Raw genomic sequence first — 16,861 nt, forward strand, 5'->3', positions numbered from 1 at the left:
CAAGGACTCAGACAGGGGATGGAGGGAGGGGGGTGGGGGAGACAGTTAGGCATCGGTGGGGAATCCGTTAGGCATGGTTTGGGGTGTGTGTGTGCCTGTAAGGGATTGGCGGGGGTGCAGTATCTGTCTATTAGGGATTGATTGATTGTGTTGTGTGTGCGGTTATGCATTGATGGGGGTGTATGTGTCTGTTAGGGATAGGTAAAGGGTAGGTTGGGCATTGGCGGGGTTGCGTGTGTCTGTTAGGGTTAAGCGTCAGTGGAGGGGCAGTTAGGGTTAGGCATTAGGTGTGTAGACCATAGTAGAATATCAGTAAAGATTGCTGAAATTCTACCATCGGAATTATGCAGTGATTCATAGTAGATTATCCGTTATTTACCTATATTCTACTCACAGCTATCTCCAGCGCTCATCTTGAATGTAATGCATTCTGAAACCTATCAATCTGCCTGTGACCTTGTACTGAACACATTGATTTTTCTCTTGTAGATTCGGCCTGTGCGTCTCAGCCCCACAACCGTGTATACTCAGGGCCGGATTTCTGGCAAGCCAACCTAGGCCCTGGCCTAGGGCGCCAGAATTTCAGCAGTGTTTGGGGCGGCTGAGAGGCAGGAAAGTGCATGCAGTGCAGACAGAGTTGTCAGGAGTAAAAATCATCAAAGCGCCCAGCCGCCAGCTGAAGCCTCCACTGCACTCCCCCACTGTAAGCAGCCAGACCAGATCTGTCTTCCACCGCCCTGCATTGTTTGCAAATGATAAGCAGCGGGCGGCGGGCAGGCTGAGTCGGGTGGCACATGACTCACTTGTGTGGCGGTGGGGGATAAAGATCCCTGCGGGGCACTGGGAGCAGGCAGCGATCGTGGTGGAGCCTCTGCACTTTCCCCAGCTCCAGCCTATTTCTGCAGGACAGGGTGTGAGTCCAACAAGCTGTACTAGCCGGGAGGTAATGATTTCTAGCCTCCGTACAAGCCGGGGAGGCTCTTCTGATCTTGTTTGCAGAGGCTTCTGCATATTTACCTCTCCGTGCACGATCTACTTCCTTCCTCCTCCAACAGGTCTGCTCTTGTCTCCGCCCCTCCCCCTTGGCATTGTGGTAGTATGGAGCTGTATAGAGCCGGGCAGACCTGCTGGAAGAGGAATGGAATAGTACCTGCACGAGAGGTACAAATGAAAAAGTCAGCACAGCAAGCATTGCACAGGGGGAGGGAGAATAGAGGCTGGGATGCAAATTGAATCCAGAGTGTAAGCAACTCTGCATGTATCACCAGGAGGATTGTTACACTGAATGTGCAATCTTGCTGCAGCCTTTCCTCCTCAGTTTGTGCAGCACAGACTTTGCAGGCAGCGTCAGGAATGCCAGACATGTGTGAGGCTGAGAGCTCTGACAGGCTGCTGCTCAGCTCTACAGATCTTATGCCTGCTTGTCCTGTATTATTGCAATGTTTGTTTGGGGAGAGAAGTGGAAACACTGGGGGCTCAGGCACTGTTTCTCTGTTGAGTGTGTGTGGTGCAGCACTTTACAGAGTACAGAGTCATGTCACTGACTGTCCTCAGAGGAGCTCACACTCTAATCCTACCATAGCCATAGTCTAATGTCCTACCATATTATTATTATGTATTTATATAGCACTGACATCTTCTGCAGCACTTTACAGAGTACAGAGTCATGTCACTGACTGTCCTCAGAGGAGCTCACAATCTAATCCTACCATAGTCATAGTCTAATGTCCTACCATATTATTATTATGTATTTATATAGCACTGACATCTTCTGCAGCACTTTACAGAGTACAGAGTCATGTCACTGACTGTCCCCAGAGGAGCTCACAATCTAATCCTACCATAGTCATAGTCTAATGTCCTACCATATTATTATTATGTATTTATATAGCACTGACATCTCCTGCAGCACATTACAGAGTACATAGTCATGTCACTGACTGTCCTCAGAGGAGCTCACAATCTGATCCTACCACTGTCATAGTCTAATGTCCTACCATATTATTATTATTATGTATTTATATAGCACTGACATCTCCTGCAGCACATTACAGAGTACATAGTCATGTCACTGACTGTCCTCAGAGGAGCTCACAATCTAATCCTACCATAGTCATAGTGTAATGTCCTACCATATTATTATTATGTATTTATATAGTACTGACATCTTCTGCAGCACATTAGAGAGTACAAAGTCATGTCACTCACTGTCCTCAGAGGAGCTCACAGTCTAATCCTATCATAGTCATAGTGTAATGTCCTACCATATTATTATTATGTATTTATATAGCACTGACATCTTCTGCAGCAGTGTACAGAGTACATAGTCATGTCACTGACTGTCCTCAGAGGAGCTCACAATCTAATCCTGTCATAGTCTAATGTCCTACCATATTATTATTATGTATTTATATGGGGGGGGGGGGGGGGAGCAAGGGGGCGCCTGGTGATAGCTGGCCTAGGGTGTTGAAAAGTAGAAATCCGGCCCTGTGTATACTGCTTATGGCTCGGCCCTGCTATCTGACTGCACTGAAGTCTGGGGTAGCTTCAGCCACTCAACACTTGAAGATAACCGGATAACTCTCTGGAGTCTGGACACTGGATTACAAATAATGGAGTGCTGCCCTCTAGTGATGCATATGCAAACTACACACTGTTACATCACTAATACAAGCATGTACATTATCCAGAGACTGTCCTCTTCTCGCGTATTAAACAACTATATTTCCAGTGCTTGTTTCTTTATCTGCACACAGCTACAGTGAGGTATTTGGCGCATTAGCCTTAATGAGACAGTTAATCTAGCGATACGCTACAAATAATGAATCTGCAATATATTACTCTGGAATCTATAAAGTAGATAAGATTCCTCACTACATATTAGTCAGCCAATTAGATGCCAATATATCCAAAATGCATGCTAATTTATGCAGCATAAAATGTGCAACAAACTGAATTGTTAGCATATCAATAACCATCTTTATTCTCTACATTTTAAGTAGAAACATGACTTGGGATTATAAAAGGGAAACTGACACTTAGGCTGGTTTCACAGTGGGACGTTACAGGCGCACATTAGAGCAGCCTGTAATGCACCCCACCGCACAGCAATGAAAAATCAATGGGCTGTTCACAGTGCCCACCTTGCGTTACATAGTAACACTGCGCCACCAGACAACGTACTGCATGCAGTACTTTCTAAGCGGCAGAGCCGCGTTAGACTGCTTGCACATGCTCAGTAACGTTGGGGAGGAGCGGAGAGCGGCCAGGCACATGGCTAATTAATATTTACTGCACTCAGTGACGTGCAATGTTTACTTCCTGGAGCGGCCGCTCTGTGCAGCGATTGGCCGGCGGGACCACGTGATGCCGCATGCGCACAAGAGTACGCATCACGGACGCCAGAGTGAGCTGCACAACGCGGCTCACTCTGACGTCCAAAGCAGGGAGCACCAGGCGTTGCGTTAGGGGCACGTTATGCGACCATAACGTCCCCTAAAACGCAACGTCCTGGTGTGAAACCAGCCTTAATGTACATAAGAAACTAGAATTATTAGAATATCGTGCTAAAATCCATTTATTTCAGTAATTCAACTTAAAAGGTGAAACTAATATATGAAATAGACATTACATGCATAGCGAGATATTTCAAGCCTTTAGTTGTTATAATTTGGATGATTATGGCTTACAGCTTATGAGAACCACAAAAATCAAAATTTCAGACCATTAGAATATTGTGAAAATGTTCAATATTCTAGGCTCCAAGTGTCTGACTCTAATCAGCTTATTAGCCCAAAACACCTGCAAATGGTTCCTATGTCATATATTAGTTTCACCTTTTAAGTTGAATTGCTGAAATAAATGGACTTTAGCATGATATTCTAATTTTTTGAGTTTCACCTGTAATCTGAATACTGGAATAGGCACAATACATGATGCAGATGAATGTCAAAAACAGTTCTTTATTCCATAAAAATAGACAGATGTGCAATAACAGACAACCAGGACTACCCAGCAACATAAAACAGATCATGATATGCTACAGGCAGGACTTTTAAGACCTTTTGTGTGGAAATTGCTAAAATCTCTGATTTCCTGGAGTGGATATACTGGTAATGATGAATAGAATAGAATTAGACGCGTATCAAAAGACAGACAAATTATGGAAAAAAACCATGTCTCATACTATTCATCATTGCGTAAATCTCCAACACCCGATGTGTGGACAGAATTACCCGAAAAAGGACTTAGAAGTCCACATATCTCTCTCTCACCTAGCCGACATTCACCTATTTACATAGCTTAGGCATAGACGGATATACTTTATAAACTTTGATGGATACTCTTGGCTGATTTTCCATCAGGTTATCTGTTATTACATGTCAGTCTGCGATTTATAATATATAGTTTTTTACATCCGCCCTCTATAAGTACTGCACCAATACTAAATTCAGTTCATGGTGGGAGACAGTGTTTCTTGTAGAGACAGGAAATCAACTGAACAAAAAAGCGGCACCGCACGTTATGTAACCTTTGCGTCGCATACAGCGAAGCATAATCATTAAAAATGTATGCTTCACTGTTACAACTGACCTGAACTCTTGCACAGGACAGAAGGAAAACAGACAAATGTACCCTGTATGTATTTAGAGCATTCAGCCTGTCTAATTCCCGATCATCTGTGACTAATCACAAGTTGTAATTTGATCTTTAAGCTGTGCCAGTTGGCTGCTTCGGCAGAGCAGCTAATTTGTAAACACAGGATGTTAACCCTTTGTCTGCTTACATGAAAGCAGGGAGTAGACACTGCAGATTTATTGCAGGATTTGTACCAGCTATAAAAAAATGTTTTTCTTTAAAGGTATTATGCTGCTGCTTATCTTTCAGAGCAGAGAATACGTTCTGAGTTCAGGACTGCTGTAACATACGTGTTGCGGGGTACTGGGTTGCATGCAGTGTGTTGGGATACTGTAGTCCATTGGAATACGCTGCACCGCATGTACTCTGTACGTCGCATAGATATTGCAGTGTGACTTTCTGCGTTAAAGGGAACCTAAACTGAGAAGGATATGGATTTTTCCTTTTAAACTAATACCAGTTGCCTGACTCTCCTGCTGATCCTGTGTCTCTAATACTTTTAGCCACAGCCCCTGAACAAGCATGCAGATCAGGTCCTCTGACTGAAGTCTGATTGGATTCGCTGCATGCTTGTTTCAGGTGTGATTCAGCCACTACTGCAGCCAAAGAGATCAACAGGAGAGTCAGGCAACTGGTATTGTTTAAAAGGAAACATCCATATCCCTCTCAGTTAAGGTTCCCTTTAAGATGCCTCAGTAAAGTCGCACCGCAGTGCTGTAAGGGAGCGTATGTGTAAGGTGTCAGAGAGGCCCCTGGAGCCCTTTTTTTAGGTAGAATGGGCCCTGACAATGGCACGGAGTGGGCGGGGTGAATACTGCGTTTCCCCCGAAAATAAGACCGAGCCTTATATTAATTTTTGCTCCAAATGCTGTGCTAAAGCTTATTTTCAGTGGATGTCTTAGATTTCTATGGACACACAAGTTCCTGCCCTGTGTGTCCTGCTTCCTTCCCCACTGTGCCCGCCTCTTCCTCTGCTGGATCCACCTCTTGTGTGCTCCTGTGTCCCCCTTGTACCTTTAGTGCCCTCCTGGTGACCCTGGGTCCTCGGATGTCCCCCTGAATTCTCCTCTTACCCCTAGCTCCATGTTGTGCTATCCCCCGTGTCCTGCGAAGTCCCCCAATCCTCTTCTTACCCCCAGCTACATGCTACTGTGTCCCCGATCTTCAGCCTATGGGGAAGAATTATGGCAACTTGTGTTTCTACTGAAGCCGATGATGTCGTAGGCGGGACCATGGCTCTGTTATTGGGCGGATCACTGCACTCACTGAGTAGCAGCGAGTGCAGTGATTGGCCCAATGATGAACCCTTGGTACTACCCGTGAGACAATCGGCTCCAGTGGAAACACAAGTTGCCATACCTTTTCGCCTTACTGCAGCTAGGACTTACTTTCAGGGTAAGGCTTATATTTCGAGCATGCTCAAAATTCCTGCTAGGGCTTACTTCCAGGGGATGTCTTAACTTCAGGGAAAAAGGGGTAGCAGAACAAAGCCCCCAGCAGAGGCTATCCACCAGGCTGATTGCACGCTGATGCAATGAGGGGGATCAGCTGGATGCTGTACACACGCTAGATAGGCCCAATGCGGTCACCTCAGCCAAAAACCCTCCAGTCAAAGCATGAAAAATGTGTGCAGAAGCCATTAAAAAAAAAAAAACGCGCCGCCATAAGTGCCTATTATAAAAGCTGCGACTAGCTGGAATGAAAATTTGGGTGCATGGTGGCGGCCGATATCGGGCGCAGACATTTACCCTCTTTGCCACAAATCATGGCTTTTATAATGGCCGCGATACGCAGCAAACAAGGTAAATTTTGGCCCGATTAGCAGGAATGATGAAAGCGCACAGTATTCAATGCCGCTATTTGCATTTCCACAAGCCTCATGGGATTCTATCGGGCGTCAATATTTAAAATGATTGCTGGTATTCGGACACCAACATTTACTGTACCTACCTTTGCCACATATCGCGGTTTAGGTGGTGTTTAGGGTTAGGCACCACCAGGAAGTGTCTTCTGTTTAGGCACCACTACAGGGGGGGTCTTAGGGTTACGCACCACCAGGGTGGGGGGCGTTAGGGTTAAGCACCACCAGGGTGGGGGGCGTTAGGGTTAAGCACCACCAGGGTGGGGGGCGTTAGGGTTAAGCACCACCAGGGGGGGGGGGGGGGGCGTTAGGGTTAAGCACCACCAGGGGTTGGGTGTTTAGTGTTAGGCACCACCAGGGAAGGGTTCTGTGTAAGAGTAGGGTTAGGTTTAGCCATAGTAAAATATCAGTAAATATTACCTATATTTTACTGTATGAATTTAGTAGAATATCACTTATTTTAGTGAGTTTCTACTAGCGGCAATTCCTTGCCCCGCCCCTTTTTTTTATTAGTACAGGCACCATTTTTTTCATGTATGCCCCTCCAGTACAAGGCTTTAGGCTTTCAATTTTCATAGAACAACTGTGAGCAATGAGGTTCGTCTCAGCAGACATAACCCAGATCAGAACACTTTACTAATGTCTGACAAAATCCTTTTTACAGGACTGAACTGATGACATTGCTTGTTTACTCTACAAAAGTGGGATGTCACTTTCACATTTCCCACAGGACAGGTGGATACTGCAAGATCCTGTACAGACAGGGTAACCTAAGCAAACGTCATTCAGAACACATTAAGCTCCACCCCACATTCTGCTCACATAAACATTAGCGGGGAGCACTATCAGAGCTGGTGAACTCAGTGATTACTTGTTTTACACTTGGAACTCTGTATTCCGTCTCCTCCACAGAGAGGTCAGCGTATGTTTACAACACCTACATAAATTCTGCACTGAAATATGTCAGGAATTCTCAAACATAAAACAGATATTAGGCACAGCCTCGTGCTGTGCAAGGACAAGATAATTACATGGAACACACGTTTTCTTTAAATTCACGTTGTTTGTTGAGGTTTTTATTTTGTGAAATTTTACTACTTCCTGTTTATCACTTAATGGCAGCAGGTGGCATTTCCCAAAGAAACGCCACTAGATTCTCCAGGTCAGTTCACAGGTTTGCTGTAAGCTCAGACTGAATGACACTGCAGGATGACTCACACAGGGCTGGTGCACACCGAGCGGCTTTTTGGGCGTTTTCAGATCCGCTTGCGGCTGCGGATCTGCTTGGTCAATGTATCTCAATGGGGTGGTGCACACCAGAGCGGGGGGCGTTTTGCAGAAACGAAAAATGCCTGGGTGAGGCATTTTTTGGATTGCGGGTGCGTTTCTGCCTCAATGTTAAGTATAGGAAAAACGCAAACCGCTCTGAAAAACGGCACTTCAGAGCGGTTTTGCAGGCGTTTTTGTTACAGAAGCTGTTCAGTAACAGCTTTACTGTAACAATATATGAAATCTACTATACTGAAAACCGCAGCAGCAATCCGCAAAACGCTAGCAAAACGCCATAGAAAAATTAAAAAAAGCGTTTAAAAATCTGCTAGCATTTTGCGGATCTGCTAGCGGGTTTTGGTGTGCACCAGCCCACAGGATCCATAAAACACACCCCCTCCTGAGAGAAGCCCGGCCCAATGTTACTGTTTCCAGAAGTGGGATGTGATAAAGCACTGGGATATTATGGGGAAAAAAACCCCCAGCATATTCAGTAACCGGCTAGGTTTTAAAAAAAAATTATTATAAGTAGAAGTATTAATGTGTACTGCAACTCAAAATTGTTTTTTTCCCCCCACAAATTAAATCCAGAAAATTAATAATAATAAAAAACAAAACATAAAAACACTGGTCTGATGTTTTTCCGAGGCTAAAGGTCAGTACACACGCCGGACTGCAGGCAACGACGGGTCCGTCGTCTCCTCCCGCTGGGTGGGCGTTCCAGCGACAGTCCGGCGTGTGTACAGCCTGTCTTCAGGCTGATACGGCTGTTTCTGAGCGATCCGCCCGGCGGATCGGTCAGAAACAGCCTTATCAGTCCGCTGGCAGATTGTACACACGCCGGACTGTCGCTGGAACGCCCGCCCAGCGGGAGGGGACGACAGACCCGTCGTTGCCTGCAGTCTGGCGTGTGTACTGACCTTTATTGACACTTCACTGCAGCTAATTGATAACACTGACACGTTATCAGATTTAATTGTAATTAAATGATTGTTGTCCAAACAAAGTTGAGAAAATTCTCTGCTCTGCCCAGGATTATTAGTTCACTTTTGAGTGAAGTAAAGTTTTGAGCATAAAGGTCCGTACACACGTCGGACTGGAGGCAACGACGGGTCCGTTATTGCCTCCCGCTGGGTGGGCGTTCCAACGACAGTCCGGCGTGTGTACGCCCTGTCGGCGGACTGATACGGCTGTTTCTGAGCGATCCGCCGGGCGGATCGCTCAGAAACAGCCGTATCAGTCCGCCGACAGTGCGTACACATGCCGGACTGTCGTTGGAACGCCCACCCAGTGGGAGGCAACGACGGACCCGTCGTTGCCTCCAGTCCGACGTGTGTACGGACCTTTAGCCCTTCCAGCAGCTTCAGACCAATTTCTATCATTTTTCCTTTTTGTTTTATGCTGTGTTTAATGCTTTAGACTACACATGAAATTTGAGTTTAATCCCACTGTAAACACAAATAATCTTTGAAAAAAGAGTTACTAAAGGGACCCTGAAGTACGAGCGATATGGAGGCTGCCATATTTATTTCATTTTAAACAATACCAGTTGCCTGGCCATCCTGTTGATCTCTTTGGTATCAGTAGTGTCTGAATCACACACCTAAAAAACAAGCTAAACCAGTCAGTCATCAGTAAGAAAAACCTGATCTGCATGCTTTAATTTTAGGGTCTATGGCTAAAAGTATTACAGGCAGAGGATCAGCAGGATAGCCAGGCAATGTGCCTTGTTTAAAAGGAAATGTGTCAGCCGCCATATCCCTCTCACTTCAGGTTCCCTTCAAGTATATGATTAAAAAACAAAAAAAAAACCACAGGAAAAAAAAAAAAAAAAACTAGGCAAGATCTTCATACCAACCCCTGGAACGAGGAGAGCTGGTTGATCAGATGCTAATGAATTCAGCTTTTAAAGGACAACTGAAGTGAGAGGGATACTGAGGCTGCCATATTTATTTCCTTTTAAGCAATACCAGTTGCCTGGCTGTCCTGCTGATCCTCTGCCTCTAATACTTTTAGCCATAGACCCTGAACAAGCATGCGGTAGATCAGGTGTTTCTGACATTGTCAGATCTGACAAGATTAGCTGCATGCTTGTTTCTGGTGTTATTCAGACACTACAGCAGCCAAATAGATCAGCAGGGCTGCCAGGCAACTGGTATTGTTTCAAAGAAAATAAATAAAGCAGCCTTCATATCCCTCTCACATCAGGTGTCCTTTAATTAGACTCATTGACCAGATCCTGGTACCAGATAACATTGTCAGAGTTCCAATAACCACACCCAGGACCACCAGACCCATCACAGGAGAGCCAGACACCCGATGCGTGAATACCCCGAGGTTAGTCGTCAGGTCAGTAGTTCAGAGGCCCAGCACATAAGTAGGATTAGGCATGCAGTGTGGGGAAAACTAGGGATGGCTAATAGGATGCAAGTCATTCACAACTGTAACAAAATCATTGATGTAGCTTGAAAATGGGCCAATCAACTGCAGCAGCTGCTGAATTCTGATTGGTCCATTTTCAATCTGCTTAACTTTGCAAATAGTTACTGGAATTGTTACTTTAACTTGGAATGATTTGCTTCTTATTGACCAAGAGGAGGGGCAGGAGAGAGATGGAAAACAGACATGGTGGCGGAGTACCCTTGGGATATACAGCGAGGTCGCTCTTCGGTTGGTCGGATCCGGTCGCTGCCTCCATGCGCAGCTCTCAAACGACGGTGACGCGGTTCTCGATGATGGCGCTGAAGAGTCCTTCAGGTGGAGGGTGGGGGAGGGGGAGAGGGAGGAGGGGTGCAGGGAGTCCGCCTCAGTTAGAAACTGCTGCAGTGTGATCAGTTCGCTGTCAGTTACACCATGGCGACACTGGAGGGCAGAAAGCACAACGTATATTTCTTTGCTCGGAGGAAAGAGGTGTGGCGAGAGAGGAGGGCGTACAACATACATGAGACAGAAAACTTCATGACATCATCAGAAAGCGACTTGTGCAGTGGCAGCTCCTGCCCAGCTGGCAGTAAACTATTGCATCCTGACGTCACTGCATTTTACCACTTTCATAGAAGTATGGAATGATATATATATATATATTTTAATCGACAACCCATTTCTTACATTTTAAGCATTGGTGTACTTACTAAATTGTTAATAAAATGAGGCCTTGAACAACAATGCAATACACAAAGTAAACTGGTGAGAAAGAAAAGGGGCTAAGGGGCCCATTCACACTGGGGCGATTTGCAGGCATTTACTGCCAATCTTTAGCGATCGCTAGCGCTTTAAAAAGTGCTGGCGTAATTAAAAGTATATGGCAGTGATCTCACTGCCGCTATTGCTGATGATTTGCGGTAAAGGAAAACGCAGAGCATGCAGGGCTTTTTCACAATTTTAAAGCGACTGGCGTATAAGAAAAAAAGCGAATCGCGATCGCTCAAAAACCTTGAAAATGTTCAATAAAAAAAATGTGTTAATTACAAAAAACATCCCCGTACAGATGTCCCTGATCCCGAAAAAGTAAACCTTTTTGGTAAGAAAGGGGATATCAGCTACTGACCGAGATGACCTTCAATCCTTTGTTACAGTTCCTCTTTAAAGAGAAACTCCAACCTAGAATTGAACTTTATCCCAATCAGTAGCCGATACCCCCTTTTACATGAGAAATAGAATGCTTTTCACAAACAGACCATCTGGGGGCGCTGTATGACTGATTTTGTGCTGAAACCCCTCCCACAAGAAGCTCTGAGTACCGCGGTACTCTGGGCAAACTGCCACAATGTAACAATGTTCACAGACAGGAATTAGCTGTTTACAGCTGTCTCCAACAGCCAAAACAGCTAGCAGCAGCTACATCACCTGCCCACAGTAACAATGTCACCATGTAATACATGTCAGAATGTAAATCGGGGAGAGGAAAGATTTTACAATGGGCAAACACTGACTAAATCATTTATACATAATTATGGTAAAAAAATGAAGCACTTTTTTTACTACATTATTTTCACTGGAGTTCCTCTTTAAAACCTTCCAATTCTAATGAGTACTACATTGTATCAACTCTTGGTGACTCTATATTGCTCTTATTTTCTGCTTACAAATAAGGATGACTTATTTCTTAATATCAAGGATGAGTCCTCTGCTACTATTTTAAAATCAATACAGTATTGCATAATTTATCAGACCCTCATTTTAGAACATTTTACACAACGTTAACACCTCAAATGCAATATATAAATTATTTTTTTCTTTATTTTTGGACTTAGTAATTTTGCTTCATACCCATAAAAATATTCACATGGTACAAATGAATCTCCCAGCCTTGTCTGGAGCGCCACCTGCTGGTGAGACATGGCTAAGAAAGATCCTCTGATGACCAGATTTCTATCGGTACAGTTACAGTGCAGTTGCCCATAATTATTTGATTTTCCATCCAGCAATTAAATGATCTACACTACTTTGCGAGCGAAAACCGTATGGTCAATCGACAGTGGATCGACTAGTGGCCCACACAGTACAAGTAAGAGCCTGGCGATCCTTCTTCACTAATCAAACAGGTCGCTCAGTGAGGGTTTTTGTACCGGTGTTTATGCGTGCGCCGAAACAGAAACAGATTCTGTGCCAATCATAATCATGTGAACATTAGTCTAAGTGCGTTACGATAGACCAACATCTTCTGTCCTGCTCGGTTGAGAGATTGTGGATTTGGGCAGATATTGGCTAGCTTGCATCAATCAAGCATAATGGAACAAATATTCTTCTCCGATTTGCTAAAATGATCAAATAGAGCGTGAAAAATCAAGTAATGTATGGGCACCTTTGGATATATACATTTTGTCTACATACACGTCTAGCTATGGGCGGTACTTACAGGAGGCGGAGACTGCAGGTGGCTCTCCTCCAGAAACTCCTCCAGCGTCACCATCTCGCTTCCTGGGGAGCCGGACCGCGGTCTGGGCTGGGTGCGGCTTGGCGGTCTCTTCTCAGCTTGGCTGTAGGATATCAGACTGTTCCGGTTGGACGGCGGTGGTTCCGGTTTCCCGCTGGTTCGCCCGGCGATGCTGTCTCGGGGGAAGGTGCCGATGTCTTTGGTGGGAACCAGATCTTCACTGCTTATACTCTCCGATCGGGCCGGAGGGAAGCTGGAGGAGCCTGCGGAGATGGAGACACTCATTCTCTCTACTTATCCAACAGCAGCCAATGAGCAAAGAGTATTCACACACAGCAGCCAATCAGAAATCATCTCATTGTTCAATGGGAGGTGCAGTTAGCTTAAGGTGGCCATACACTTGTTGATCTGCCACCAGATCGACCATCAGATAGATCTCTCTCCGATTTTGGATCCGATCGATAATTTGACAGGTCCGATCTGATTCACGAATGTTTTTCCTATCACTTCTATAGAAAATCAAACAGAAATCAGATCAGACCTGACGGAAATAATTGCTTCAACCCGAAATCTGATGGGAAATTGCATGGTGTGTACCAAGCATGATCCAGTCTGATCATAGAGGGATCTAATGCCTGTGGCGTCGGGCCATCTCCAACAGGACCGCTAGGCACTCCTCCTTCCCCTCAGCTGTCAGCCTCTTGAACTCCCTCCACATACTCCTCCCCCGCCCCTCCCCTTTAAACCGAGCCTGTTTTCTTTTGGACAACCAGCCAACCAGCCCACAAGACTAAACTGATCAGAATATTTGTGCCCCATTGTGGAATTCTTCTGTATGATGTATATTGTTGTTTTCTTTGCCTTTGTAACTGCATGTTTGTGTGTCTATTTATCTATCCATCTCTATCTTCTACTTGAGCTGTGTATTATTCCAAACCCAGTTCTGGGCAGGACCGTCATGCTTGGCAAAATAAGCTATTCTGATTCTGTCAGGCTGCTGTGACCCCTCATCTCCTCCGGAGTCTGGCTTTTTTTTTTCAATTGTCACCCCAAGCGCCTGTACCACAAGACCCCGCAGTATATACTGTCTGGAAGGGTAGGAGACCGGTGGTGGGGGAGGGGATTGGCGGGTCCATCGGTCGCCAGGAAATCAAATGTCGTAACCACTATGCTGTCGATCAAGTCCTTGTGACCGATATTTTCAAGCATGCCCATTCAATAATTTTAACCAGAAATCAGTCGGAACAATTGATCGGGTAGCCATGTTGCGGCACATATGTCTGCCAGATTTGATCGTAACTGAATTGGACGGATATCAATCGAGTAAAGCACGGGCACCCTTTACTGCTTGTGCCGAGAAGCAGAGTTTGGTCATTGAGACACTAATAATTCCGTCTTATATGCAAATGTAATTCTAATATCGTGCAGCTTGGAACTGGGGCAGGCAAAATTACTAAATACAATTTGCTTGCAAACCATAATGACTAGCATCTGTAATCTCTACGCAGTAAGCTAGCTTGGCTCAGAACGATAGAATATTTTAGCAACACTGATCTCTCTGTCAATGTAAAATCAGAGTTGCCTTTATTATCCATGATGGGAGGGTCCCTCTTACCTCTTGGGGTCAGGGGGGAACTGCTTGTCGAGGGGTTCCTGCTGTTCTCCAAACTGTGTGGCCGAGGAGCTGAAACAGAGAATACATCAGTATAAAATAGGTAAAGCAGTTTCTCATTTAAAACCATGACTCAGAGCTGGAAAAAGTAAAAAGTTTTATACATACCTGGGGCTTCCTCCATCCCCATTAGCTTGGATCGCTCCCACGCTGCCGTCCTCCGCTGCCCGCAGCTTCGGTAACCTGGTCCCGTCACTTGCAGCAGTTGGGACCAGACTACACAGAAGAGCGCAGTTTGCGTATCTCTCCAGCAGCCGCTGGAGAAATACCTTGAGTGCACACTTCTCCTGCGTAGACTGGCTCCGGCTGATGTAAATAAGTGGGACCATGTTCCAGAAGCTGCGGGCAGCGGAGGATGGCAGCGTGGGAGCGATCCAAGCTGATGGGGCTGGAGGAAGCCCCAGGTATGTATAAAACGTTTTACTTTTTATCAGCTCTGGTACAATTCAACCACCACTACAGTATATCTACGTCCTCTGTGACTTCATCTAAGTCACGAGTCAGTAGATATACGTCTTGTAGCAGAAGCAGTGCTGTGCAGGATTGGGCTTGCTGCTGTGCACATTTCTGGCACTATCTGATGCAGCACTAATTGGTGAACAGGAATATATGTTCCCTGAGCTAATGAGATTGATTTTAACCATTAAAAATACTTTTATTTACTCAGTTCATAGTGAACATTATAGTTATTATTTCAGAATCAAATATCTTCAACATAAATAGTGACAGGAACATAATCTAAGTTTTGTGATAAGCGGTAAGCATAGCCAAACAAAATATGTTTTTTTATCGACAGTAGCACTTTTTATTTTTAAACTGGAATTGGTAAAATTGAGAAATATATATTTTTTCTTTTTCTGCCTGAGAGAGTTAAAAATCAGGTATGCAAGTGACAGTTTCTTTCTGGGATGGGACCAGGTCAGACTATAGCGTAACCCTCACTGTTAAAGAATTACAGCCATAAAACACTTTCCTGTCAGTAAATAGTTTGAGAGCAGGAGCGAGATAAAAAGGATGATTAGTTCATAGATTTTAGCTCTCTAGCATACTTCAATGACTGTGTCATTGTGAAGAGGCCATGAAACCGTAAAAAAACTTAAAGGAAACCTGAACTGAAAATTAAAAGTCAAAATAAACATACACAAGTCATACTTACCTCCCGTGTAGTCTACTCCTCAATCTCTTTCTCCTCTCCTGCGTCCTGTTTGTCCACTGTGATCAATGGATTTCTCAGTTCTCCATTTTGAAAATTGCCATTACCCCATAATAGCTTTCTGGTCAGCACACTGTTAAACTGTAACATCGTCCACTTGAGCCATAGGGAAACATGGACATTACCTGGTACATCAGTTGTCATTTCAGCTATAACTGACAGCAACTGATTTATAACTGACAGCAACTGGTATATTTAAGTTCTGACAAAATGTTGTCAGAACTGGAAGAGATCATTGTCAGAAGAAAATGGTGAGCTTCTGAGAGGAACTGATGGCAAGGTAACTATGTAATGTTCATTTGAAGTTACCTCTTGTTTATTTTAAATTATTTTGCTCAGTTCAGGTTCCTTTTAAAGGGAAGGTTCAGGGACTGTTAAAAAAAAAAAAAAATCTGCATCCACTTACCTGGGGCTTCCTCCAGCCCGTGGCAGGCAAGAGGTGCCCTCGGCGCCGCTCCGCAGGCTCCCGGTGGTCTCCGGTGGCCGACCCGACCAGGCCGGCGGCCAGGTCGGGCTCCTTCCGCGTTCCAAAATGTGCCTCACGGCGGCGCGCTGACGTCATCGGACGTCCTCCGGGCTTTACTGCGCAGGCTCACCGGAGACCACCGGCAGCCTGCGGAGCGGTGCCGAGGGCACCTCCTGCCTGCCACGGGCTGGAGGAAGCCCCAGGTAAGTGGATGCGGATTTTTTTTTTTTTTTAACAGTCCCTGAACCTTCCCTTTAAAAAGCAGGCTTACATATAAAATAAAACTGTGGGATAACTAACAAAGGCCTCAATTCACTAAGATCATGCTGGAGATAATAAGGCAAGAGAAAACGTACCACCACACAGTGAGAGTTATCTTATCTCTTCATTCCTTAAGTTACCTCCTCTGTAGTTATTTTCACACTCAGTTAATTAACAGCCTGTCTTTAACTCTGGAGTTATTTTAAGGATTGAAGAGTTAAGTTAAAGACAGAAGAGTTAACTTTAGGTTTGCCTGAGGTGAAAGGTTTCCTGAATACTGTCGTTTTTAGGACGACAGATACAAGTTATCTCAGTTTTCTTTCACCTCTGATGTCCTTTGAGCACGACTGAAATGATAAGATTAACAGGAATCTTAATGGGTAAAAACCCCAGTATGCAAAGTGGTTAATATCACCAAAACTCCGCTGAAGAACTTTTAGTGTCCTGAACTCTCTCCAGTTCGCTACGATCCTCTTAAGGTTTGTAAACACAATGCAACTTAGTGTCCAATCAACAAGTCGAATTGATAATTTCCGACATATTTGATCTGCTCCTGATTGATAAATGGATCAATTTACGCAGTAATGATTTGAAAATAGCCCCCC

General features: G+C 44.8%; 2 protein-coding genes across 5 annotated transcripts in view; one reads left to right on the forward strand and one right to left on the reverse strand.

Moving 5' to 3' along the window:
* DGLUCY (D-glutamate cyclase) overlaps nucleotides 1–561 on the forward strand; it is a 168,288-nt gene extending 167,727 nt beyond the window's left edge. Inside the window, exon 14 of the mRNA XM_068254588.1 lies at nucleotides 490–561. The gene's annotated coding sequence lies outside the window, so the exon portion shown is untranslated. The remainder of the gene's footprint in view (nucleotides 1–489) is intronic.
* CCDC88C (coiled-coil domain containing 88C) overlaps nucleotides 1–16,861 on the reverse strand; it is a 170,387-nt gene that overhangs the window by 4,728 nt on the left and 148,798 nt on the right. For 3 of the 4 annotated variants that reach the window (XM_068254580.1, XM_068254581.1, XM_068254582.1), the window contains 3 exons: nucleotides 14,260–14,328; nucleotides 12,627–12,907; nucleotides 10,409–10,630 (listed from right to left, as the gene is read on the reverse strand). In XM_068254580.1, coding sequence (XP_068110681.1) covers nucleotides 10,409–10,630; nucleotides 12,627–12,907; nucleotides 14,260–14,328 — 572 coding nt within the window. The remainder of the gene's footprint in view (nucleotides 1–10,408; nucleotides 10,631–12,626; nucleotides 12,908–14,259; nucleotides 14,329–16,861) is intronic. The other variant, XM_068254583.1, reaches the window with a different exon arrangement.

The sequence above is a fragment of the Hyperolius riggenbachi genome, chromosome 9 (genome assembly GCF_040937935.1).
Source record: "Hyperolius riggenbachi isolate aHypRig1 chromosome 9, aHypRig1.pri, whole genome shotgun sequence".
NCBI lineage: Eukaryota > Metazoa > Chordata > Amphibia > Anura > Hyperoliidae > Hyperolius > Hyperolius riggenbachi.